The 26,424-nt window shown below is 42.1% G+C and overlaps 2 protein-coding genes and 1 pseudogene across 3 annotated transcripts; 1 reads left to right on the top strand and 2 right to left on the bottom strand.

Annotated features, from left to right (window-relative positions):
* Nucleotides 1-7,969: 7,969 nt before the first annotated feature.
* On the bottom strand, nucleotides 7,970-8,919 carry UBTFL1 (upstream binding transcription factor like 1; the record flags this gene model as incomplete). The annotated part of the gene is given in 4 exon segments (XM_081153695.1): nucleotides 7,970-8,073; nucleotides 8,076-8,143; nucleotides 8,145-8,772; nucleotides 8,775-8,919. Coding segments are annotated over 4 exon segments (945 nt in total).
* A 2,752-nt stretch (nucleotides 8,920-11,671) lies between these two features.
* Nucleotides 11,672-12,793, top strand: LOC308564979 (heterogeneous nuclear ribonucleoprotein D-like pseudogene; annotated as a pseudogene). Its single transcript has 2 exons — nucleotides 11,672-12,091; nucleotides 12,312-12,793. The product of its transcript is annotated as a heterogeneous nuclear ribonucleoprotein D-like pseudogene (transcript).
* Nucleotides 12,794-17,901: 5,108 nt separating this feature from the next.
* LOC308564980 (tripartite motif-containing protein 43-like) lies at nucleotides 17,902-26,344 on the bottom strand (the record flags this gene model as incomplete). The annotated part of the gene is given in 10 exon segments (XM_081153696.1): nucleotides 17,902-17,905; nucleotides 21,673-22,135; nucleotides 22,456-22,469; nucleotides 23,840-23,862; nucleotides 24,822-24,983; nucleotides 25,197-25,292; nucleotides 25,699-25,750; nucleotides 25,940-26,075; nucleotides 26,078-26,321; nucleotides 26,324-26,344. Coding segments are annotated over 10 exon segments (1,215 nt in total).
* Nucleotides 26,345-26,424: the final 80 nt, after the last annotated feature.

Below are 26,424 nucleotides of genomic sequence, written 5' to 3' on the forward strand. Positions count from 1 at the left end.
CTCTAGAAACAATGTACTGTATACCTAGGGGAACCGTTCTCAATATCAATGTTTTAAGCATTGTAAGACTGATTATATACCAAGGCAATAATTATGCAATTTTTATGAAATGTGGAACAAAAATAGTTGAAATGTGTGTGCATTGCCTTTAAAAATTTTTGTCGTACCAATTTACTTTATTAAGTATTAAATAAAAATAGCAGAATATAATGAAATATTTGTAATGTATATAGAACCACGTAATAAACACCTGAGTCTCCCACCACCTAGTTCAGGAACTGGATCCTCATGATTGATTTTGAAGCCACCTGTGTGACCATTGCTGATTGCATCCCCTTCTTTTACACTCCCAACGATGAGCACTGAGTTCCACGTGTTTTGTTATTGTTTTACTATCTTTGTCCTTTATTTCTAAATATTTTAATAAAGTAAGTTTGCTCATTTGGCAGGTTTTTAAATGTTATTCAAAATAGAATTCATCATGCCAGGCTGGTGTTGCTCAGTGGCTGAGCATTGACCTGGGAACCAAGAGGTCACCGGTTCAATTCCCGGTCAGGGCACATGCCCGGGTTGCAGGCGGATTCCCAGGAGGGGGCGTGCAGGAGGCAGCTGATCGGTGTTTCTCATCTATGTTTCTATCTCTCTATCCCTCTCCCTTCCTCTCTGTCTAAAAAATCAATAAAAACATATTTTCCAAAAATAGAATTCATTATGTCTTTTGTAATTGTCTTTTAAAAATAAAATTATTTTCCTGAAATTCTTCTGTTGTATGTATTTTATTCATATTTTCTATACTGTTGCATCTCATGAGCATTATAAATTATACATCAGGGACTTTAATAGTCATCTCATTGTTTCAGATTTATCTATACTAAACATTGCTAACCTAAAATTCTGCTGTATTTTTATAGGGCCACACATGCAAGTCTTTTTCGAGGGTTGTATTTGTTTCCTGTTTCTGCCATAACAGTTTACCACAAACTTAGTGGCTTAAAATAACACAAATTTATCATCTTAGAGGTTTTTGAGTCAGAAGTCTGGTAGGGCTCTTACTGGACTGAAATCAAGGTATTAGTAGGTCATGTTCCTTTCCCGAGGCCCTGGTGAATCTGCCTCCGCTCATTTGGGGCATCGGCAGAATTCAGTTCCATGTGGTTTTAACACTGAAGCCCCTCCTGGTCGTGAGCTGAGGGCTGCTCCCAGCTGAGAGTCCAGTCACTTTGCTGGCCTGTGACACCGCTCCTCCCCCTGCAGAGCCAGAGATGGCAGACCAAGTGGTCCTCACGCTGCCTTCTTGCTGACCCTCTGCACCCAGGAAAGCTGCTCTGCTTTTAAGAACTCCTGTGATTAGATTGGGCCCAAGGTAATTCAGGATAATTCCCCCATCTCAAGGTCTTTAATCCTAATCACAGCTGCAAAGTCCCTTTTGCCATTTAAGGGAACATGTCCACAGGTTCTGCAAATCAGGGTGGGGACATCTTGAGGGGCCATTATTCTGCCTAACACAAAGATACACAACTTGGAGAGATACACAACTAGTTCATAGGGCCTGAACAACTTCATTTTTACTACATAATGTTTCCCAAAATGAGCATTCCATATTTTAATTTTCACTAGTGCTGTTTAAGAATTATATTTACTTCACAGTTTTGCCAGTACTCGATCTGATATCAGATATTTTCATTTTCTTGCCAGTCTGGGATGACATGACACTGCTTATTATATATTCATTCCTTCATTCAACACATTTTTTAAAAGTATATCTTTATTGACTTCAGAGAGAGGAAAAGAGAAGGAGGGGGAGAGAGACAGAAACATCAATGATGAGAGAGTCATTGGGGATCGAGCCACAGCCCGGGCATGTGCTCCGACCAGGAATCGAACCTCGATCTTCTGGATCCTAGGTTGATGCTCAACCGCTGAGCCACGCCCGGCTGGGCCCCCTTGTGTATTTCAGTGTGCAAGCCCGCCTCCTACCCAAGTTCAGCAGCTGTTCTTAGACTGGCCTGCATGCCTTTCAGTGAATCTCTGTTGCTGACTGTGGGGGTTCTCAGATTCACCAGACGTCCTGCCCCCCACCCCCATTTTCCTCCTAAGGAGATTCTGATACCCCATGGGCTTTTAGATATCTCTGATTGTCTGCATCTGTTCATATTTTGGGACTTGTCAATTGGTTTTGTTGTAGGAAGTATCCATAAATTTTGATTTTGCTATCCTAGTTTTTTGTTTTATTTAGAAATTTGGAAATATTCTAAAGGTACACTACATTTCTTTTACATTGCCAGAATTTCCAAGTGTAATTTTGTTGTTATTAATCCTTACCTAAGGATATTTTTTCCACTAACTTTTAGAGTGTGTGGAAGGGGGGAGGAGAAGACAGACAGGCAGGCAGGCATGCAGACATGGATGTGTTTAGTTGCCTCTCGATCACTCCCTGACTTGGGCCAGGGATCGAACCTGCAACCCAGATACATGCCCTTGACTGGGAATTGAACCCTCAACCCTTTGGTGTGTGGGCTGACGCTCTAACCACTGAACCACACTGGCCAGGGCCCGAAGTGTAATTTTTAGAAATATATGAATAAATGAAGAATGCCTCCAACCTGAATGACTGTTTTTAGTAGTTTGTAGCAGTTGCGAGAACCAGGACAAAGGGATTGGGGAAGTTGTTCTCCAAGGTATCATCCCCACCTTCACTTTGCATTTTTGGCCATGCGGTCACCTCTGTCTGAACACCACTTCCACTACCTCTTTTCTTACTTAATCCCTATTTGTTTAAGGACAAACTCTGGAATAATTTTCTTTCAGTAAAATTTTTACACTTCAAGAAAATGTGTTGCACTTCTATCAGCTTCCATTGTACCCTGGATCTCTTATTATTTTATATAAATCTATCTATATAGCAATGGAACCACTTTTCTAAATTACAGAAGTGATGCATTCAATCAGAGTTGAAACCAAATTCCAGCAAGATTATAGGTCACTGTGACATGTATATTGTAGAGCAATTTCATTAAATGTACTTTCATTTGTTTTAGTGTAAATGATCTCGCTATCTGATATGTATTACTTAATGGTTTCTTGTTGAAATTCAGTAAAGGGGAAATATGGAAGATGGATGAAATAAAGGGTTAAAAGAAGCTAAGAGCTATGATCTCATTATTTGTGTGGCCCCAAACTTCAGGTATTGAAGCCTAATACCCGCTGTGATGGCATTAGGAGGCAGGGTCTTTGACAAGTGCTTAAGTCAGGAGGGCAGAACCCTCAGAAATGGGATCAGTTTATTACACAAGCTTCAGAGAGATCCCTTGCCCATTCTGCCAAGTGAGGCTACAAGAAGTCTGCCACCTGGAACAGAGCCATCAGCCAACCATGTAGGCACCCTGATCTGAGACTTCCAGCCTCTAGAACTGTGAAAGGTAGATTTCTGTTGTTTATAAGCCACCCAGTCTATGATATTTTGCTATAGCAGCCCCAGTAGACTCAACCTAACATTTTCTATAAATCTACACTGAGCCAACCATTGTATAAACATTAAGATTAATCTTTACTTTTATCAGACCTAACTGAAATTTTATTCCTGTTTATGAATGCATAGATGAATAAACAGATAGAGATAATTATTTTAACCAATGTCATCCTATCGTAATAGCAAATTCAGAATTTTAATGTATATTTGTTCAATTCCAGTATGTGCTTTTTTTGACCAAATAACGCTTCCCCTTACTGATTACATTGACTGGTTAATCTTCCCTGCTAGACTCTAGTGAGTGCTATGAAGTCAGAAACTATAACTTTCATGTCTGTATCCCATGCAATGAGACATGGTTTAGAAAACAGTAGGTGCTGAATGAATTAGAAAATGCATGCTCTAAATTCACAAGCAGAGCCCTCAATGACTCTGTGTATCTCCCCACTGTCTAGCCTGGGTTATAGACCTTACTACCACCTAGTGGCAAAAATGACTTCCGGGATCAGTTAATTTAAAGTAAAAATAAAACATGTCTTAAACCTAATTTTGTAAATTTAACATCAAAGGGGGAAGCAAATGACACATCCGATAAAGTATTTTCCAAATAAATATAACATGTCAGCCATCTAGAGGTTGTAGGAAACTGGTAAATCTCCAGGAACCTTAAGAGAATAAATGCATGTATTTACACTTAGCATTCTGCTGCAAATGCAAAGACAGGCCTCTACACACAATAACAGCATTAGTCATTTTTCGAATGTTAAATGCATTCTGTTTTTTCAATAAAAAAAATCTAAAAATTGGCTTTAATATTTGTTTTAATAAAAGGAAACAAAAATGTTTTTAAGGGTCTGCACTATATATATAGCTAAGATATGACATTCAAAGTCTTTATGTGTTAAACATATTTTCCTACAGGGTGGTGAACACACAATACAGTGTACAGGTGATGTGTTGTGAAATTGCGCACCTGCAACATGTATAATTTTGTTAACCAGTGTCACCCCAATAAATTCAATGAAAAAGAGAAAAATAGATGAAGGGATCAACTTGGTGCATTGGAATAAAGAATCTAAGTAACATCAAAAAAATATATTTTCCTACATCAATAGAGAAAATACAGACTTTGAGTGATAATGACATGCCAACGGGTTCATCAGTCTAACAGACACCACGCTGGCGGGGGGTGCCGACAGTGGGGAGGCTGTGCATGTGTGGGGACAGGAGATATACTGTACCTTCCATTCAATTTTGCTGTGAATCTAAAACTGCTCCAAAACATAAGGTTAATTAAAAATATTTTCCATTTTCCAACTGTCAACATATTTATAATCATACACTTTTTCCTTCACTCTCCTATCTTTATAACTCATTCTGTATTTAGCAACTAGCAAAGCTTGAAGATAACTAGCCAAGGTAGTTAGGAAAATTCCACTAGAGCTTGGCAGACCCTATAAAACCTCTCCTGGGACTCATTTACATTCATGACTGTGCTGGGAGGGTGGGCCGCCTCCGCTGTACCGGTGGAGATGAGGGGAGCATCGCTGGATGTACAATGAAACGGATTTGGGCGATTGGTGATCGGTGGGATCGATGCCACGGGTAGGCCTGAGGAAGGAGCGGGTTTTGGATTTGGGAGAATGGTGCTCCAGAGGAAAATTGTACTGGGGATGTTGATAAGATCATTACTTTGTGATATGAATTTCTGTGGATCTCTATAGACTTAGATATCCATTTGGGATTCCTTGATGTAAGAATGGTAGATAAAAACATGGGGCATAGTGAGGTCACGCCGGAAAGTGTACAGACTAAAATGAGAATACGCAGATCCCTGCAACAGGGAAAGCGGCAGAGGGACTGAGAGGCCAAGTCAGGAAACCAGTTTCTGGTACTTGAAGAAAAGGAGTGTCTGGCGAATGAGCCAGTCAACAAGTGTGGTAAACGTATGAACCAGTCTGCAATCTCATTTTGCCTCTTGCACTTGCTTCTTGAGACTCAGTTCAAGCCTCACTGGCACAAGGGACACCCACCCTTCCTCTGGTCTTCAGACACCACACACATCGTGGCACCCAGGTGGTTCCATAGTATTTACCATTCATTTTATCTCCAATTATATGCAAAGTGCTAGTCTAGCCCAGTCTAGGTGTCTGGAACAGTCTAAGAGATTTTCCTCCCTGATTCTTCTACCCTAAATACATTTTCTTTTAATGTTCTAGGGAAGAGAGAGGGGAAAATTCTTCAGCTTTATTGTAATAATTAATATGTCCCATTTCCCTCACCCTGCTGCCCCCACTCAGGTTTTATTACTGTGGGAAAATCAATTCAAATCTAGACTATGAAAGAGAGTTAGTGGGTGTAGTAAATATATCCGGGAGCTTTGTGTAAATGTTACATTCCCGGCATAGGAAAGGCTGGAAAATTTGCCTAAATTCTAGTCATCTTGTCAATATGGAATAAAAAGCAGTTTATTTCTGGAATATGATGAGAGTTTAATATTAGGTACCATAGTAACTCAATTCCTGATACTAACATATCTAAGGAAAAATATTGACAGGTGATAGAAATGATCTGTTAAATAATAATACACATTATGTAGTAAAAACAATACTATAAATAAATAGGCATTTTCTGAGTAGGTTATAATTTATTTTAAATGTATATTAATCAGCATAATTTCAATAGTTGCAAACCCTTTAAACATTAGTTTGAAAGTGAGAAGCGAGGCAAGCACGTATCACTGCTACTGCTTAACGTTCTGGATATTCCAACCAACACATTTAGAAAGAGAAAGGATTAGAGGTATAAAAAATGTTAATGCTGCCATTATTTTCTGAAACATATTATTTATCTAGAAAAACATTTAATAATAATTCACTAAGATATAGTTACCTAAATACTCAAACCTTAACGGCTTTCACATAAAAATGATACAATTACTTTAATCATGCTTATATTCATGAGAACACAATATAGAAATAGCCAGGAATATACAGCGGGAAAAATCTAATGAGAGGGCAATAGCCTTAAATAGATTTTGAAACATATCAGTAAGCAGATCAATCAAAGCAATGTGGCACCGAGACAAGAATTCACAGACCGACCAGTAGAACGGAATAGTGTACATCTTTCTAAGTATCCATTTATCTATCCATGTACCTTATTTTATTTTTTGTTAATCCTTACCCGAGGATATTTTTTCCATTGATTTTTAGAGAGAGTGGATGGGAGGGAGGGAGTGGGAGGGAGGGAGAGAGAGAGAAACATTGATGTGAGAGAGACACATCGATTGGTTGCCTCCAGCTCACACCCAAACCAGGGCTGGGGATGGAACCTGCAACCCAGGCACATGCCCTTGACCAGGAATTGAACCCAAGACCATTTGGTGTAGGGGTGGACGCTCCAACCACTGAGTCACACCAGCCATGGCTATCCATGTATCTTTGTATGTCTGTCTGTCTATGTATCTATCTATCCATCCACCCACCAATTCCGAATGCTAAATATGAGATTCATTTGAACCTGCAGCAACAGCAAGGAATTTAGGCTTTGCCAAGAACAAATGCAGACACCACTTAGAGAAGCGGAGCCCCAAATTATAATGCATTTATTCTACCGAGGTGCTCATTCAAATGAATTAGTTAACGTTAAGAAACATCATTTTATTTGAAATTAGTAAGGAAATCTCATAGAGGTGTAAGAGTTAAATATGCTTATATAAATACGCCTCCTACATGACTCTGCCCACTCTCACATTTCAGAATGGCCAACTCCTTTCTCACACCCAGACGCAGCGCAAGAGTCCAGTTCTTGCAGGGAATGCAGGAGTCACAGGCTCATGGTGGCCCCAGGCCACCTCTGGCAGACGGAAAATGAGGAAGGCAAAACTTACTTCAGAAATACTCGGTCTAACGCAGGGTGCCCCCAGGGCCGCCCAGGCATCTGATTGTTTCAAGAGCCTTCGCTGCACGGCGTCCCCAGGGGAGTGGGACAGATGGTGCAGGGGGGGCCCAGACAGGCTCGTGCTTGTATTTCTCCTCCCAGCAGGACCCTCTCCTCCCAGGTTTGTGGGCCCGAGATTGAGAGCCCTGTCCCAATTCCCTTCCTCCCAACCTGTTCTACTCTCTATTGAGGAGGAGGGGAAATGAAGGGAGAAGCAGAGAAATGAAAAGGGCAGGGAGAAGAGCCCTTGGACTTGACACAGACCCAAGGGCCCTGCTGGGAAGCCCTCCGCCCCACCGCTCAGCGGCCCCGAGGCAGGTGTCCCCCGAGGAAGACGGGCCGGGGCTGCGGCCCTCACGCTCAGCGGCACCTTCACTGCTGGCGTCTGGGCAGCTGCCGCCCCCTGCCCTTTCCCCAGCGCCTCCCTTCCCCCTGACCCCCGTGAGGCATGAGAATGGCCCCGCAGCCTCTGCGGCCTCTGCCCCGGAGCCTGCGGGCCCTGCTCCCGCGCCAGCCCTTCCTGCGGGGCCCTTGCTGACGGAGGCTGCTCGTCTGGCCTCAGGACCTTGGGGCCCGGGCCCCGTTCACGCCCGTGTTCTCACGCTTAGCATAGGTCCCCGCTCTGCAGGCAGCACACTCCTCGGGGGACAGAGCCCTGAGCCGGTGCCCAGGCCCACCCTGCACTGTCCCTGCAGCTCCTGGGCCTGCTGCTGGACGGCGGCCTCTGGCCCCAGGGGCCCGCTGCCAGCGCCTGCAACCTCCACCCTGCGCGCCCTCGGGGCAGGCTCGCAGCTCCCCGCTCGCCCACCAGTCCTGGTGGAACTTCTGGTATTCGTGCATTGGGGGCTTCTTGGGCTCTCCAGGCAGCTTCAACTCAGAAAAACGGGTTTCTGGGGGAGACTTCACGTCTGTCGCATTTCCCTGAACCTTCTTTTGGCCTTTGGTTGGGCTCCTTCTGGGGACGACAGATGTCCTGGAGTTCTGGACTAGATCAGGGTGGCCCTTGTTAAACTGAGCCAGTTTCTCCTCAAACTCCTGTTTCTCCTTCTGGAAATCTTGAATATATTTCAGCTTTTTCTGTTCTGGGAGCTCCCTGTATTTCTCAGACAGGACCTTGGTCAGCTCCTGGTTCCTGAGTTTGGGGTGCATTTGGGAGTACAGGAGCCGCTTCTCCTTGTAGAAGCGGAGGTAAGCAGTCAGGGGCTTCTTGGGCATGTCTGGATGTTTCTTGAGTTTTTTGCTTTTGTCAGGATTTTTAACATGTTCCTTAGCTTCCAGGACTAATTCTGTTAAAGTACGAAACTTTCTTAACTTATTAGAAATCTCTAACCATTTGAGTTTGCACATTTCTCCAGAATAACCTTAAAAGCTACTTTTCCCCAGTCCATATATGACTGGGTTGTTTTGAACGTGTGGCTGTCATTGGACGGGAGATTTTTCTCCAGGAGATCCAGTAACATCACAATGTCTTCTTTGGGCCACTGGCCTTGGCCATTAGTCAATGCCATTTCTAGGACGTTGGGCCACTTACGAGGTCCCAGTTATGCAGACACCACAGTAGAAACTCCAAAGTCTTCACTCTTCAGGCTTAGCAGGTAAGCTATTTTGGGAGTTTTGCAGTGTGTGTTCTAGATTTCTGAGGAGAAATAGAAATGAATGAGAAAATCACAACCCACTTGGGATATGTCCCTCAAGAAATTAAACTGCCTTAACAAAATAAATGAAAAGTTGCATACCTCTGACATGAAATTTATGCTTACCTTTCACATGCTACATCTGCACTTTTCAAAATCGTCACATCACCTTTCATTCTAGCCTGCCTTTTGCCAGATCTCACTAGGACCTGTCTTAAATAGAGCAACAACTGGCTACTCAAGGCTGGATGTAAGAAAAAAGCCCTGGGAAGAACAAAAAATGAAAATGAAAAGAGAAATGTGGAAAAGGGAAAGGACTTGTTCTCCAGTGCCTTGAGTGTGGCCACCTTCTAAGTGCAGCTCAGGTGTCTGTGACGAACAGTACAAGCTAGAAAGAAAATGAAACAAGCTAAGGAGACATGCACTCCACTGTGGTCTTTTTTATGAGTGAATCTGGAATCTGGAATAAATGACTAATTTATAGATTATCTGGAGTGCAGGGAAATGAATGCTTTCTAATGAACCATACTGCTTCTCCCTTCAGATGTCAAGGAGTAACTAAGAATTATGGAATATTTACTATTTCATTTGGTTAACTTTTCTGCATCCTTACTTCTACTGTTCTACAACAAGGTTTTCCAATCAAGCTTTAGGTTTCATGCCAAATACAAAACTACACAAAATCTAGAACTTTCCTTCTAGATATCACAATTTGTATGCACAAGGAACAGAAAATTTAAAAAATAATTATGTAAATTTGTAAATGTCAAAACAATAACAGGTTGAAATTCTGTAGCTCAAAGAGTAAACTGAAAGTAATTACATAATTTTTATTAACTAGGCAATGTACATTTTCTTAGGAAAGTCTTAAGCCTGCGGACAGTTAAATTATTTATTTTTTTGAAGGAAAGAAGTGAGAACTCGATTTACCTACAAGTGTGTGCTCACCTGAAGATTGCATAATTGGTTTCATCGATGCTTGTAGGAATGCCCACCCCATCGGGTCAGAGGTTCTGTGTTCTCTGGGCTCTTGTACCCAAAGGCAGCTGTAACTTGAGTTTTCCACAGTCCAGCCAACTTCGAAGGCGTCCAAACAGAATGAATCTGGCTGTTGAGACCGGTTTATATAGGTATCCCTGAAGCTCCACCCTGTCTAGGTTTCTGTAGTGGGGAAGCCCAGAGGGAAGACAGACTTTCAAATCCTTGATGAGATTAACTCCCTTTGGAATGTCCAGAAATAATCTACTTAACCTCACCCTCCCTAGTAATTGGTTCATCCTTGGCACTGATTTTAAACATCCACATGGCAAATGTTTCCACATTCTACTCTCATTCTTGCTACCACAGCTGACTTTATTTCAATATGGTATTTGAATATATAGGTCCTTCCCTTCAGTGTTAATTTTAGTTTTTTCCCTACGGTCTAGAATTTGAAATTCTCTCGTCTCCAGGGTGGCTATTTAAATGGTTTCAGTCCTGCTCAACTTCTCCCTAGTCTTTAGAGATTAAGGTGGAATTTGATCTCAAAGTGTGAATGACTATGTTTAGTTCTGTGTTTAGAGAGATAGGATATGTAAAAAACAACAACACGTGATTTGGTGAAAGCAATTTGATGAAACTCAAACTGGCTATCAGGATATCATGACTGAAATGATGACTGTTTTTTATAGTATCAAGTTTCAGACATTTAAAGAAAAATCAACTTCCCACCTCTAAAATTTTATCGCTAAGTAAGTTTACAAGTAATTTATTATCTGAATATATCCCACAATGGGATATTACCAAGAAACCCTAAATTAATAAAACACTCTAATAATTACAGTATAATGCAGTATGTAAATATGAACTAATTTGGGAATGTTCAACTTATTCATAGACATAGGCATAGCCAAAATTTGTACTGGGAAACTTGGAGGTCTAAACACCTTGTGTTTATCTGTAGTAATATCTTATTGGTGTGAATTTTTAAAATTATCATCTTTTTTTTATATTGTGCAATATTTTTGGCAATAAGAATGAACTGCCCCACATCCAAAATAGGCATCTACATAACAAGTGACTGGTTGTCAGTTTACTGTAACAAAAGTTGGCATGTGAGTAGTGACAAGTCCTTACTGAACAACTACTGTGTGTGAGATGCTAGCCCGACTCCAACCCTACTAATCTCTCTGTGACTGTTCTGCAGTAAATACAATATTAACATATGTGACAGATAAAACTTCTCTGCATGTCTCAGCAAAGAATGAACTGCTCCAAAAAAGAAAAGCTATTTTTATGAAAATATACTGCCGGATACATACTTTTAAAATAACTTACATAGTTTTATAGGTATTTATGGTCAAAAATATTCTATAGATGTGATTTAATTACCTAAAAATTATTTAAATAAATCAATGTTGCATATTTATGCTTGTAATACTTAATTCTGATGGTCTTAACATATTTTCTATTATTAAAAAATATGACCTCCTCTCTCACCACCATTTTAAATGCAGCTCCATACAAGGGCTGGCCCCACTGCTTTGAGACTAATTGCTCACCAGCACCACCCCCAACCCCACCTCACCCTCCCATCCCCCCAACCCTCCCCCCACCCCCCACTTCAGCTTACTCAGCAGAAAACTCTGCTGCCCTGGAGGACATGAATGATCACTGCAACACAGAGGAATTCCCAGAGTGATCCAAGATCCACAGGAGCAAGAATCAGCAAAAGGATGATGAAATGTTTATTGGAGGCTTGAGCTGGGATGCAAGCGAGAGAGATCTGACTGAATATTTGTCTCGATTTGGGGAAGACTGCACAATTAAAACAGATCTAGTCACTGGAAGATTAAGAGGATTTGGAGCTGTGCTTTTCAAAAATGTTGCCAATGCTGATAAGGTTTTGGAACTGAAGAAACAGACTGGATGGCAAATTGACAGACTGTGAAAGGGCAAAAGCTTTAAAACAGAAGGACCCTCCCCCCGCAAAAAAAGATTTTTGTAGGTGGATTGAGCCCAGATACTTCTGAAGAACAAATTAAAGAATATTTTGGCCCTGCCTGGCGTGGCTCAGCGGCTGAGCATCGACCTAGGAGCCAGGCGATCAGGGTTTGATTCCTGGTCAGGGCACATGCCCGGGTTGCAGGCTTGATCCCCAGTCAGGGGGGTGCAGGAGGCAGCCGATCAATGACTCTCTCATCATTGATGTTTCTCTCTCTCTTTCCCTTCCTCTCTCTGCAATCAATAAAGATATATTTTAAAATATATATATATATATTTTGGAGCCTTTGGAAAGACTGAAAATATTGAACTTCCTATGGCTACAACAAATGAAAAAAAGTTTTTGTTTTATCACATATACAGATGAGGAGGCAGTAAAGAAATTGTTAGAAAGCAGATATCATCAAATTGGTCCTGGGAAGCATGAAATCAAAGTTGCCCAACCCAAAGAGGTATCTAGGCAGCAACAGCAACAACAAAACATGAGGAAGAGGTGTTGCAGCTGGTGGAGAGTTGGACTGAGGTCAAGGCCAAAACTGGAACCAAGGATTTAATAACTATTATGATCAAGGATGTGGGAATTACAGAAGGGCCTATGGTGGTGATCAAAACTACAGTGGCTATGGCGGCTATGATTACACGGGGTATAACTATGGGAACTAAGGAGATGGACAGGAATATGGGGACCACAGTGGCCAACAGAGCACCTATGGCAAAGGCGACTTGAGGGAGTGGCAATCACCAAAACACTCATCAGCCATCCTAAAGGAGGACATTGGAGAAAACAGGAGGCGATTGCTAAAGTAACCCATCTTTTTTTTTTTTTTTAATTTATTGGAGTGACATAGGTTAATAAAATAAAAAGGTTTCAGGTATACGGTTCTACAATACATCGTCTGTGTATCGTATTATATGTTCACCACCCCAAGTCAAGTCTCCTTCACTCCCCATTTATCCCCCCTTTTCCCTCTTCTGCCTCTCCCCGCCCCCTTAAAGTAATCTATCTTGCATGATGACATTGAAGATTGGTCTTCTGTGGCTCTAAGGTGATCATTTTGTAAAAGACTTTCTAGTATATAAGACACAACTATGTTCAACTGTATATAGCTGCCAATTACTTTCTTTGTTTTTACTTTATCTTTTGCTATCTGTTATGATTCAATATGGATTGTGTTTATACAAATTTTATTTGTATGATTTCACATTAAACCTCAAATAAGTGCTTCCTTATGTGAAAAAAAATTATGACCTTCCATTATAGTAAGAAAAAGGCAGGCACGTAAGCCAGCTATCATTATTAAACCATGAAGCTGGCAAATATCAGAAATAATGTTATCTAATATTGCTGAAAGTATGAAGTGAGTATTACCACATACCATTAATATGCTTGTTTGAGGTTAGTGCAGGATAGCTTGCAAATATGCATTAAGATCCCTAAAATATGCCTGTCTCTGACCCAGTAATTCTAGTTGTAGAAAAGAATCCTAAAGAACTTACTAGGCAACATCTAGCATACAGGAAACCTTACCTCAACAATGTCTCTCCCAGCTATATATAATCTATATAAAGTAGTCTCGCCTATATATAATCTATATAAAGTAGTCTCGCCCTTCTCCACGGTTTTGTTTTCCTCAGTTTCAGTTACCTGAACTCAACCATGGTTCAAAAATATTAAGTGGAAAATTCCACTAATAAACAAAATTCCTAAATTATTTTTGGTTAATCCTCACCAAAGAATATATTTATTTATTTATTTATTTATTTACATTTTAAAATTTATTTCAGAGAGAGAGGAAGAGAGAGGGAGATGGAAACATCACTGATGAGTCATTGATCGGCTGCCTCCTGTATGCCCCTGACCGGGGATCGAGCCTGCAACCCAGGCATGTGCGCTGACCCGGAATCGAACCGCGATCTCCTAGATCCTAGGCCGATGCTCAACTGCTGAGCCATACCCAGCCAGGCTATTTATTTATTTTTTAAATTCTCACCTGAAGATATTTTTTCTATTGTTTTTCAGAGAGAGTGGAGAGAGAAAGAGAGAGAGAGAGAGAGAGATTGATATGAGAGAGAAACATCAATTGGTTGCCTCCCCTACTCACCCAGACCGGGGCCGGGATCGAGCTTGCAACCAAGATATGTGCCCTTGGCCAGAATCAAACCGGGGACCCTTCAGTCCACAAGCAGATGCACTAACAACTGAGCCAAACTGGCTAGGGCCAAAGGATATTTTTTTCCATTGATTTTTAGAGAGAATAGAAGGTTGGGGGGCAGAGGGGAGAGAAACATTGACGTGAGAGAGACACATCGATTGGTTGCTCTCACATGTGCCATGCAAAGACTAGGGCCAGGGATTGAACCTGCAACCCAGGTCCATGCCCTTGACTTGTTGACCCTGAATCCAATTACCAGTGACCTTAGAAGAGAATGGTGATAGAGATTTGAGACACTGAGACACAAGGAAAAAGGCCTTGTAGGGAGCCACCAGATGGCAGAGACAAGGAAGGATCCTCCCCTAGAGCCTTAGGAGACAGAACGGCTCTGCCATACCTTGATATCAGACTTCTAGCCTCTAGAACTATGAGAGAATAAATTTCTATCGTTTAAAGACACATGGTGAATGGCAATTTGTAATCACATCCCTAGGAAACAAATAGAGATGGTGACCTAGATTGGGAGTGGCCAGCTCTTAATTTTCTCCACGTTATTTCCTGTGCCTACACTCAGCACCCAAACACAGACAGCAAGGGTGAGAGACTCCTGCCTCTAAAAATAATAAGAAAATAGCCACTGATATTTAGTTACCCTCTGTAGTCTGAGATATATAGGCAAATAGAAAGGACAAAAATATAAATGCATATACTTATAAGAATAAGGTTTCTGCTAGTACAGGAATCTATGTTACTCCTTTAGCAAACATTAGGGAACACATTTCTGATATCTGGCTCTTTTCCCATTCTCACCACTCAACAGAAATGACCACCTGTGAAACCACTACTCAAATAATAGTTGAGGATTATGGGGTACTACTTCTACACCCACTTTTTGTGTGCTGTGATTATTCAGATGCTCTGGGAAAACACTTCCAGCCTATCCCATTCTGAAATACAGAATACTCTGATTGGCTTAAACTCACGCTTCTATAACCTCGTTAACAGGTTTCAAGCACATCTTTTATAAATGGATTATAAAAAACCACTGAATCTGGCCTACCATATTTAACTATTCCAGTGTGAATGTTAATTGTAAAGATAATTTATTTTTTGAGGCACATGACAAAATGTTAGTCTAAAAAATTCACAATGTGTAGACCTCTTATAATACTTTTAAGCAGACTTTGTTTTTTAGAGTAATTTGAGCTTCACAGCATATTAAGCCCAAATTACAGTCTCCATATACAGTATTCCCTTTGCTAGTATTAACATTACCCCCATTATCAAATCCTGCAGGAGGGTGGCAGACTTGTTACAATCCATGTACCTACACTGGCACATCATCATCACCAGAGTCCACCAAGTTCACTCCTGACCTTGTACATTCTAAGAGTTTGGACAAATGTTTAATAACATGTACCCATCGCTATGGTATCATTCAGAATATTCCCACTGTCCTAAAAACCCTCTGTGTCTGCCTTTTTCTCTCTCCTTCCTCCCTAAATCCACTCAACCACTGATCCTTTTCATGTCTCCATAGTTTTGCCATTTTCAGAATGTCAAAAAGGGTCAACGTACAGTATGTAGTCTTTTCTGAAAGGCTTTTTCTCACTTAATAATATGCCTTTAGGGTTTCTCCCTGTCTGTTCATGGCCTGACTGGTCATTTCTTTTTAGCACTGAGTGTCCCAGTGTCTGGATGCACCACAGTGATTCACCCATTCACCTACCCCTGGAGGACGTCTTGGTTGCTTCCAAGTTTTGGCAATTGCGAATAAATCTTATATTCACACCCGTGTGCGGGTTTATGTGTGTACATCGTTTCTTTACTCCTTTGGGTAAATACCAGTGAGCGTAACAGCTGGATCGTACGGTAAAATTAGTGGTTAAGCCATGCTTAGTTTTAAGAAACAGCCAAACTGTCTTACAAAGTGGCTGTTCCACTCGGCCTTCCCACTCTGCATGAGCGTTTCTGCTCCTCCACACCCTCAGCAGCATCTGGCGCCGGTTTTATACTTTCGCCACTCATTCTGCCAATGAGATATTGTCATCGTATCTCATTATTTTAATTTGTAACCCTCTAATGACATATGATACCTTTTCACACGCTTATTGGACGCCTATACATTGTTGTCTGTTCAGGCCTCTTGCCCATTTTTTTTTTCCTCTTTCTCCCTGCTCTTTCTGATTGCTCCCGTCTCCATACATGCCTGCTGTCCCCCCAACCATGCCCCTGTCCCCCCTTCCCCGCTCACGGCCTCTCCTGGTGCTCCCCTCAGCCGGCTGACCCGCAGCGCTGTTTCTCCCTCTGCTCCCCTAAACCGCCCTTCCTGCCCCTGCGCTCGCCCCCCCACCTCCTCTCCTCCAACCACTCTCGCCCCTGAGGTGCCTCGTCCTTGGTTGCCCCCCACCCCACCCCTGCCCCTCCCCCACCAGCTCCCTTAATCTCCCTGGGGCTCCCCCCTCTCCTGCAGATTTCTCCACTTCCTTCCCCCTCTTGCTGCTCTTTCCCTGCTGCCGTCCTGCCAAGCTCTCCCCCAAGCTCTCCCGCATGCCTCTGAGGCCACCTCCCCGGACCCCTCACCCACCTCGCCTGTCTCCCATTCGCCTCCTGACACCCCACAGGCTCCTCCTGCGCTTTCCCGGCAGCCTTGGCGGCCTCCACGGAGCTCCTCCCGCGGGGGGCAGGGGCCGGCGCTGGTAACGGGGGGCGGGGGCGGGGGGGGGGCGGGGGGGGCGAGGGCCTTCCTAAGCCCCACCCCATGAAAAGCGTGCTCTCCCCGGGATTCGGGCCTCTCATGAATTGGGGGAGGGGGGATCTCAGAAGGGGGTGTTCTGCAGAGCCCCCCCAGGCCGGGAGCAGTCCCCCCCTCTATGGACCAGAGCTGGCTTAGTTTTTTAAGAAATAGGGTTGTTTGTTTTACTGTTGTTGAGTTTTAAGGGTCCTTTGTGTAGTTCACATAATATCCTTTATTAGATGTGTCTTTTGCGGCTGTTTTCTCCCAGCCTGTGGCTTGCCTCTCAACCTCTTGCTAGCGTCTTTCTCAGATCAGATGGCGTATGTGATTTATTTTATTTTATTTTTAAGTTTTGTCATTTTTTCAATTTATTTTTCACTTCACTTTTAAAAGGCAAATTGATTTATGAAGTGTCGTGATGCAAAACTATCTTTTAAAATAAACACATTTAAGTAAAAACGTTAGCCCATCTTTAAAAAAAACACTGAGTAGGTAAGAAGACAGCTGGTCCACAGGGCAGACTCCCAGCGGGTAAGGGAGAAAGGCTGGGGTCTGCCCCAGTGCTCCCCGCTTTGGGGGGAAGGCAGAGGGCTGACCGGGGTCCCTTCTGAGAGGTGCTGGGCATGCTGTTTTCCCTCCTAGAGCTTGGCTCTCAGGAGGTGTGACTCCTTGACAATGCAGAGCCCCAGGGTCAAGGGTCTGCCCTGCAGGCGGTTCTAGAATGCCCTTCCTCACCCTCACACACATCGGGAAGTGACGGATGCTTGGCTGATCACGGCTCGGAGTTCACAACCAAAGCTAACTTTCAGCAGTACTGGTAAGGCCTTGAAATTACTGCCGGCCTCATGTCCCTGGCCTGCCTCTGCTCTCCTAGGAATCCCTGTGGCTGGGCTGAACTTGCTAGGAAGGACACTCTCATTGCCCCAGCCTGGCTCTGCAGAGTTCCAGCCCTTTGCTTTCTGTCTATGGATTTATTTTGTACCTTCACCTTCAAATAAAAGAGGGGCAAATATGAAGAAGTTGCCGCTCTCATGTGTCTCTCCATCAACCTAGGAGAGCCACTGGACTTCCCCTGCTCTCCTGAGCTTCAAGAAACCAGCAAGGGGCAGGCTTCCCAGCACTTCTCCCTTGTCCCCAAGCTCTGGGAAGGGCTCCAGGAAAACTATGGGTGTGAAATGGGGTATGCAATGAAAACCTAGAAAATCTAGAGGTTCCTACTTCATCTTAGCACAGCATCATCTAATTAGATATTAAAATTGGAAAAAAAACCCCACCAGTTCTTTATTTGTAGATCCTCGAATCATCTTGAATAATTTCTTCTATATTAACCTGTGAAAAAAGGCCATCCAGCTGAGAAGGGAGCTTAATGGAGGCGGCAGAGGGGACACCTTTTACCTTGCCTCCCAGGATGGGATGGAGGCCTCTGCCTGGCCTGCCCCTGTGTGGTCTGGACCACCACGGACATTCCTTAAGGAGCAGCTTCCCTAACGTGGACTCTGGTTGCTTGTTGAGAAGCACAAGCTGCAGGGGAGAAAACTGAGGTTTGTAAACGAGAGTATTCCAGCACTATTCATTCGTAGCTGCCCTCACCCTGCACCCCCGGTTTTCCCAGAGCCCTTCCCAGAGCTTGCTTCAGCCTCAAGTTCCCAGATTTCTCAGAAAAGATACCAATTTAGTGTCTGATAAGATCATTGCTGTCAAACAGCCCACCTTAGTTTCAGCCAGATGGTAGCAGTGGTTTCCAGTGAAAAGTTCAGAGAAAGGTGAAACTTCAAATTTCACCTTTCCCCTCTCCCTGGGCCCCAGAGCCATGTCTGAAGCTTTCCCATCAGTTTTCCCGGGGAAGGTGAGGGCCCTCATTGCAGGTAGGTAGCCGAAAGGGCCTTGAACGGTGGGATGACCAGCCATCGCCTTTTCCTTCAGACAAGTTGGACGCACAGACATATTCACATTTTGCTAAATGAGTTTCTAATTACCCATGTATCACAGGCTGCTCCCTGACATTCTTTGGAACACAGAAAAGCAAAAATAAATAAATAAAACCCCTTACTAGAAATATTTAGGAATATTTTGGAGTAATTGATATTTTCTTGATAAATAATATTTTTGTACTTTGCTGAGGGAAAGTTGCTGCTAGAAAAATTGAATAAGAAGTGGGAGGAAAAAGGCCTTTGGCTTTGTTTTGAACAATTGTGGGCTCCCAGGAGAGAGGAATTGTGCTTTTGGAGTTAAAGATTATTTTTAAAAATTACTAACATCACCCACTTGATATATATATATATATATATAGTGAAAGGTTTAGAGTCCAGGTAATAATTCCCGTTTCTTACAAAATCTCTGCATTCCCACAGTGACGTTGTTTAGCGAGAAATACGTCAGGGGAGAGATGAATCCAGATTTAAATGTCAAGTTTTGGCAGAGTCCAGATTGAATTATTTATTTAAAAAATACCCTTTCTTTGTAATTTTTCCCTATCGTTGTGGGTTTCTGTTTTGTTACAGTGAGTTATAAACTAAGTAGTAAAAGGAAACCAAAGTAATTTCCAAAGAAGCTGAGTCGGGAGTAGGCACCAGGCTGGAAAGAGATGGGTTTCATGGGAAAGTTTTATTCACTGACTTGTGCAGGGAGCACGCAGCTGGTTATTTTGACTGTTAACCTTTAGCAAGATGTTAAAAAAATATTTGTGAGGTCAAGGCCATAGCAGGACAGGGCAGCAATTTTAAAGTGAGAGTCTAATATTTGTGAAGTTAGGGCAAGAGTTTGGTCCCTGGTCAGGGCACATACCTAGGTTTTGGGTTTGATTTCTTGTCCGGAGGCAATCCATCAATGTTTCTCACATCAATGTTCCTCTCTCTCTCTCTCTCTAAGTCAATAAACATATCCTTGGGTGAAGATAAAAAAAAAAGTAGTGGCCAAGGTGTTCTCATATTAAAGTCTTACATTAAAATATAAAAATATACCAACAAATAAAGCACTTCAACAGAACATAGTTAAAATATTTCCAAGGTAAACACAGGTAAAATATTTCCAAGTTTTTGAACATTTGCTGAAGTTACTAACTAATAAAATAATCCTTTCTACCTTTTTGTAAGTTAAACATAAAAGTTCTTGAGGTCCAGAAATTCAGATAGAAAGGCAGTGTTTGAGGGCTGGTTTGTTGCAAAATCGATGACTCTTGATTAGATGGTGTTGGTAGAGATATATTTAGCAATAAGCATTCAATGATTTGAAACAATATTGTTACATATTTCAATATTTCACTTAAAAGTGAAGTAAATGTTTCTTAAGAAACATGATTTTTCTGTTGGACTCTGTAAGACAGGTAAGGAATAAGGACCACGGTCAGTTTCTTAGATATTCAACTTTATTGAAATACATTCATTCTAAGGCACAATTAATATCATTAAGCCCTCTTCTTTATAAATCAAGTGGTTAATTTACTAATGCAACAAAACCCGACTACTGTAATTATCTGTTCATTGTGTGTCTCCTAAAATCTTACGTGAGAAAGCAAATATTAGGGACTGCATATATCTAGGGCATAACAACTCATTTTAAGCACAATAAACACTCTATGAAAAATATAAACTAACTTTTTTTTTGGCCAACAACTGAAAGGCAGTAATGCCGGTTGCTGATATGGCTGGGAATAAAGGCATCTGAGCGTGAATGTAAGGGACTACATGAACTTTATTGTATTAGGTTCTACTAGCCATCTACTGCTGACAGCGGGAAAAGCCTGGCTCAGCCATTGATAGGACAGAGTGAGGGAAATGACTAGAAAACCAAAGTAAATATTATTTCTGCACTAATATTAATAATGATAATTTTTAAATATTGGCAGTACATATTCATTTAGTATTTATTCTATATTAGGTCCTAGAATAAGCTTTTTCCTTGTATCAGGTAATCTGACTCTCACCAACAGTCATTGGAAGGTCGGTTCAATTTCTACATTATTTCTCCTTAGAGATGTGGGGTTTTGAGGGGCAGCACATAGCAAAGGTAAGAGCACAGACATTGGAGACTTAAATGTAAGCTCTTGTTACTAGCAATGATAAATGAAGAGATTGACAAAGTGAACTCAGGTGACCCGTTCCATGCTACAGAGCCAATTGCAATGTCTGATAAGCTTGGGTCTCTTTTTGTAGTCTAAGAAATCACCTTGATTTCATTAATCAGCATTGATTAATTTCTAAACAGCACATTCAGGAAATACAATGGTGAATTTGCAATTCAGTGTGGGACAAGAACAATTAAAACAAAAACCAGTGTGTTACTATATGATGGTGAAAGAGGGACAGATAGTAGGGAGCTTACATCTGCACTGCTCATCTGTCTCCTATTCCAACACTCATGGCCCAGGTGACGATCTTAAATAAATTAACAATGATGTATGAAAATTGCAAACTGATATATATATATATATATATATATGTGACTCCAGCAAGCTCATCAACAGGTGAAAAACCACAGCATATATTCTAGATAAAAGGCATGATTTTAATGTCAAGAAAAATGAAACCAACTAAATTTTGCATTTCATATTATCTTGATATTGAGTAACAATAAAAGGAGGTCACATTAAAGTAGAAGCAGCATAAAAGACAATGAAGTGTCAATGACAGGCTCCAACTAAGAAGGGCTCCCTCAGAATAGAGATCCCGGCACGCGGTCAGGCCCCGACTTAGCCCTCTCATGCGAGGCAGGGAAATGACAGGTCTGCCAGGGCAATCAAATGTGCCATCTGGATACCTGTGAAATGGGGGCGGCTTAACGAGAGAATGCTTAATGAGAGAACACTTCGCAACATCCACAAAGCTTACGCTTCCTCCGTCAGCATCAGGGAACACACCAACCCTGCCCAGGGGGTTCTCTATGTACTGACGAGTCACTGGGGCAGTGGTCCAGAGGGTGTGACGATGACCCTCCCTCACGGATAAAAGAAGAAATGTGTCCTGGCATTCAGTCAGTGTGCCACTCTTCCGCGGCCAGGATTCCTTACGTACCCCTACAGCCCGGTCCCAGGACTTGTCCACATGCAGCTCCCAGTAATATTTGCCAGAGGTGAAGACCTGGGTTCCCCACGCAGCAATGCAGTTAGATGCTCCAGGATCCAGAGACACACGTGGACTGTCACCCACAAACCTCAGACTTCTCACATCGTCGAACAACCTGATATTGTGATTGGTTATTTCAGAAGTGAAGGAAACGTCCGCTGTGAAGAAAAGAGAATATTCCAGTCAAAATCAATGTTAAAAATAAAATTGCCTATGAGAGAAAGGGTCTCCTTTGTGTGCCCCTGGAAAAAGAACATTCCAACATTAGGGCGGCAGCTCTGAATGGAAAATACTGGATTCAAATGAGGCCCATAAATCTCCCAAAGAAACAAATATCTAGTTACAATGAAAGACACTTCCTAAAAATCAGAGATCATAAAGGAGAAGGTCCAGTCTTCTTCTGACTGCTTACTTTTCATAACACCTGAAAAGCTGGGCACCTGGGCAGTGCCACCAAGTCCATAGCAAGAAAACTTACCTCTATCACCCCTTCTTGGGGAAGAAAAATAATTTTAGTCTAAACAAATGGAGATCACTTTGCCAGAATATGATGATACTCCAATTGACGATACTCCAGTTAAGTAAGCAACTTGACATTAAAGAAGAAACCAAAAGGCCTTCTTACGTGTGATTTCTTACTAATAATTGCCTGCCTTTGATAACTGGTTCCACCTGAGAACTTAGTCTTCCTCTTTCTGATAGACTGACCCTCCAGGTTTAGGTTTACCATGGAGCTCTATGTACGGCCTCGTTGACCACCAAATTATTTCATTGCTATTATTCATAAATTCTTGGCTTCTGCATTTAGTTTTTTTTACATTTCTGATTATTTCTGACTACATCCATTGAAACACACATTATACATCCAATTACTAAAAATTTTGAAAGCAAAAATTAAAATTTTAATTCACAGCACTTATTTTAAATGGAAATATCTTGAACTGATATCCAGTTTTCTATAGCTCAGTGAACAACTGACATTTTATGTGATGCTATTTCTAAAACTCAAGGAGCCCTTTCTTGGCCCATGTCCTTTATCTCATTATATAACTTATCAAATTTATAAGTAATCGATTAAGCCTGAGGTACATCTATCATTACAGCAGCTTTGATTTTATCTTTCCTATATTAGAGTGACCTCATGACGAAGTAGGACTGTATATACCATTTTGCGGGCTATTTGCCTCTGCAAGATAAAGTTGAAGAAAGAGGAGAAGATGACCACTAAACATCATAACTGAAGGACCCCGCAGGTGGTCCCAGCAATGGGGCAGCTCACCTCGGAAGCGGCGGAGCCTGTTCATCAGTCCGCGGATGGGCCGTGCAGGGAGCTCTGGCTGCAGAGGCCGAGGCATTGCAGCTGCTCCTGCTCACTCCTGTAAGGAGGGAGATGCAATTCCTCTTTCTGGTGCCATCACGATTCAGCTGAACACTGTTCATGAACATCCTTTTGTTCACAATCATGGGGTAGAGCTGTGCCATTCTAAAGGAATCTCTTACTTTTCTTCTTTGCCTGCTACCACCCCCATTTCTCAGAGGTATACTTGTCCCTATTGCTTAATTCTTAGAAAATCTAGTCTTTGCACTTTCAGTTCTTATTGATTGTGGAATATAAAACCATACACTTCTAGAAAGGTCTGCAATGAGCCTGACAACACATACCTCTTTCAGCCACAGAAGGAAAAAAAATACTAATTTCTGATCAAAAGGAACAGGAAATCATATTCTGCAAAACATGCATAAGTAGATGCACACAGAAATAATTGAGAAAATCTGAGAAATTATGTCTTCACTATTTTAGAAGTAGCTGGATCTCTTACACAGCCCTCACGAGCCCCAGTTAGCATTGAAAACCAACTCACCTTCTCAGTTTGTCTCCTACTTCCTGTCAAAGAAAAGATAAGCTTAGACTTCTTCAGAAATAGGCTATTTTACCCACCAGTCTTTGAGTTTGGGGAAGTTCAGAAAAGTACTAATCACCTGCAAACTGTGTTGTAAATTCATTTTCCTTTTCCCCCCTAAAGATAATCCTGACACAACATATTGTCAGAATCTAAATTCTTTTTCAAATAATTTTTAAAGTTTATTTGTTATGTAAGTATAGGTGGTGTACAACCTTTTATTGGTTATATTAATTTCAGGCGTACAATATAGTGATTCAGCATTTTAAACCTTATATATAGTGATCACCCCACTAATTCTAGTAATAATATGTCACCATGTAAACTTATCACAGTATTTTTTACTGTATTCCCATTCCCCTTTTTACCCCCCTCCCCAGCCCCCACTTCTGGTAACCACCATTTTATCTGTTTTTATGTTCCTGATGAATTCAGAACACTGAGTGTGAAAAGAGAGAAGACAAGGGTAGTGACTGCATTGCTGTTGCTCTCAGCTCTCTGCATACGGGTCTTTCCTAAGGCTTGTTCCCAAGGGTAATACACCCCAAATGAATGGCAAATGAAACCAAGGATATCCCAACAGAATAGGAAATACATTGGAGCTTCTACCACATGTCTCTACATCACCCACTTACAGACCAAAATTAAAAGCTCTTGGATACGTTTTTCCTTCCTGCTGTTTAGTGAAGCAAGAAACAAAAGGAGGTTTTGAGAAGGAAAATGTTCCATAGGGAATCTCCATAATCCCAGTTGCAAAAAGCGTCATTGCTCATGGTTAGGTTAGGAGGAGCAGCTCATCTGTATTATTCCCAGCTGGGAGTCACTCTCCGCCATAGATGCAGGAGGTGAAGAAATATATCATTGGTACCAAGGGAAGAGGGGAGCTCAGAAGTGTAGGCTTCTGATAATATAAAGTATTCCCAGGCACATGCTCAGTTCCTACCTTGAGCATCTCTACGTCTGGTTTCAGACACATGTCCATGAGCTCATCATACATTGCTCTTAAGCTCATCTTCTTTTTGATCATTTCGGCTTGACGTTTCTCCAGTTGCTCAGACATCTTTGACCCTTCCTTAACAAGACTCTCTAAGTATTTTTTGTCTTCCTCATGGAGAACCAGTTGCAGCGTCTCATAAAAAGCCCTGGTCACACACTCTCTCCAATCTCAGTGCTTCTTTCTTCACTTCTTTACTTAAAGCAATATCATTCTCTAGCTCCTGCACTATCACTTCTCACCATCACAGGCGCTGGTCTCAGTTCCTTTCTCCGTCGGGTCTGTGTCAGCCTGATTCAGGGGGAAACACGGTCTCATGCTTACCATCCAGTAGGCAGATATTCTGCCATCTTTACTGAGATCTCTTTGAATTTCTTGAATCTTTTCCCATAAAGATCTCATTTGGTTTGAGAGCTTCATCTGCAAAAAACAAAAAAACAAAGAAAACTGAATTTTAGCACCAGAGGAGAAAATAAATTTAGGTTTCAGATCCTAAATGATGGAGACAGTCAAGGGATGTTAGATAAAAAGTACTTTAGGGAGAGAAGGATAATGACGTATCCCTGTTTGGCCTCGCTAATGATAAATTTTAGAAGATTTCAGCCTGTAGAACCACAGAATGCAACGTAGTCATTTGTCCAGGGAAGCTGATCAGGATTTTACTTAGCCACGGAGGCTGCTTCTCAGATAGAGGCATCTTACGTCAACATTTGGAGCTAGTAATACTTGTCTCCTGCAGGTTCCAACATAGCTCATCCTACTCCTTTGTCCCATGTTGGCAGATACGTATCCATTAGAAAATCCTTTTTGCATTTCCAGTTTTTACACCAGAGACTCTTTCTCGAATGAGGGCTTTCCAGTGCCTTGAGCACGGTGCTCTATCATCAAAACAATGATGGTCATTAACTTAATTACTCCCCCATGAAATGCAACCTCCATGAAGGCCGCTGTGCCAGCGTGTTCTCACAGCTTCGTTATTGGACTGAAGTAGGTACCAACACAGTCAGCATAAAGAGAGTATTTAATCACCCCCCAGCTTTCTAAGCGCTTCCAGAGGCATCACTTACCCGTGTTGCTCAGCAGCCCCTTCTGTGGGGCAATGCCTGTGATCGCCGTGCTCCCGGGAGCTAGAGCAGCGCCGGCAGAGCAGGCGCCCAGTGTCTTCACGGAAGGTCTGCTCCGTCTCCTTGTGCATCCTCACCTGTTTTCCTCAGAGCTCAGGGGTTGCCGCAGAGTGGCTTTTCTGGCCGTGGACACCAGGTTTTTCAGAAGAATACTGGTTTTGAAGTTTGTCTGCTTCGATGGCTCCCCGCACAGAGGACAGGCAGGGCTTTCGACTTTCTCCCAGCACACGCAGAGGCACGACCAACGCCAGCTGTGCCCGCAGCCAGTGCTGCCTGGATCTATAGAGTCATTCAGGCAGATGACACAGGTGAGTTCTTTATGGAGGTTCTGTGGCTGTCTGAGTCCATTTTGCTGAAGGAAGAAAATCAGGAGTTTATTCCTCTGCGCAGGAGACACAAAGATCTAAGCAAAATTTGACTCAGGTTGT

Source organism: Miniopterus schreibersii, assembly GCF_964146895.1.
Source record: "Miniopterus schreibersii genome assembly, chromosome: 12".
In the NCBI taxonomy this organism is placed as follows: Eukaryota; Metazoa; Chordata; class Mammalia; order Chiroptera; family Miniopteridae; genus Miniopterus; species Miniopterus schreibersii.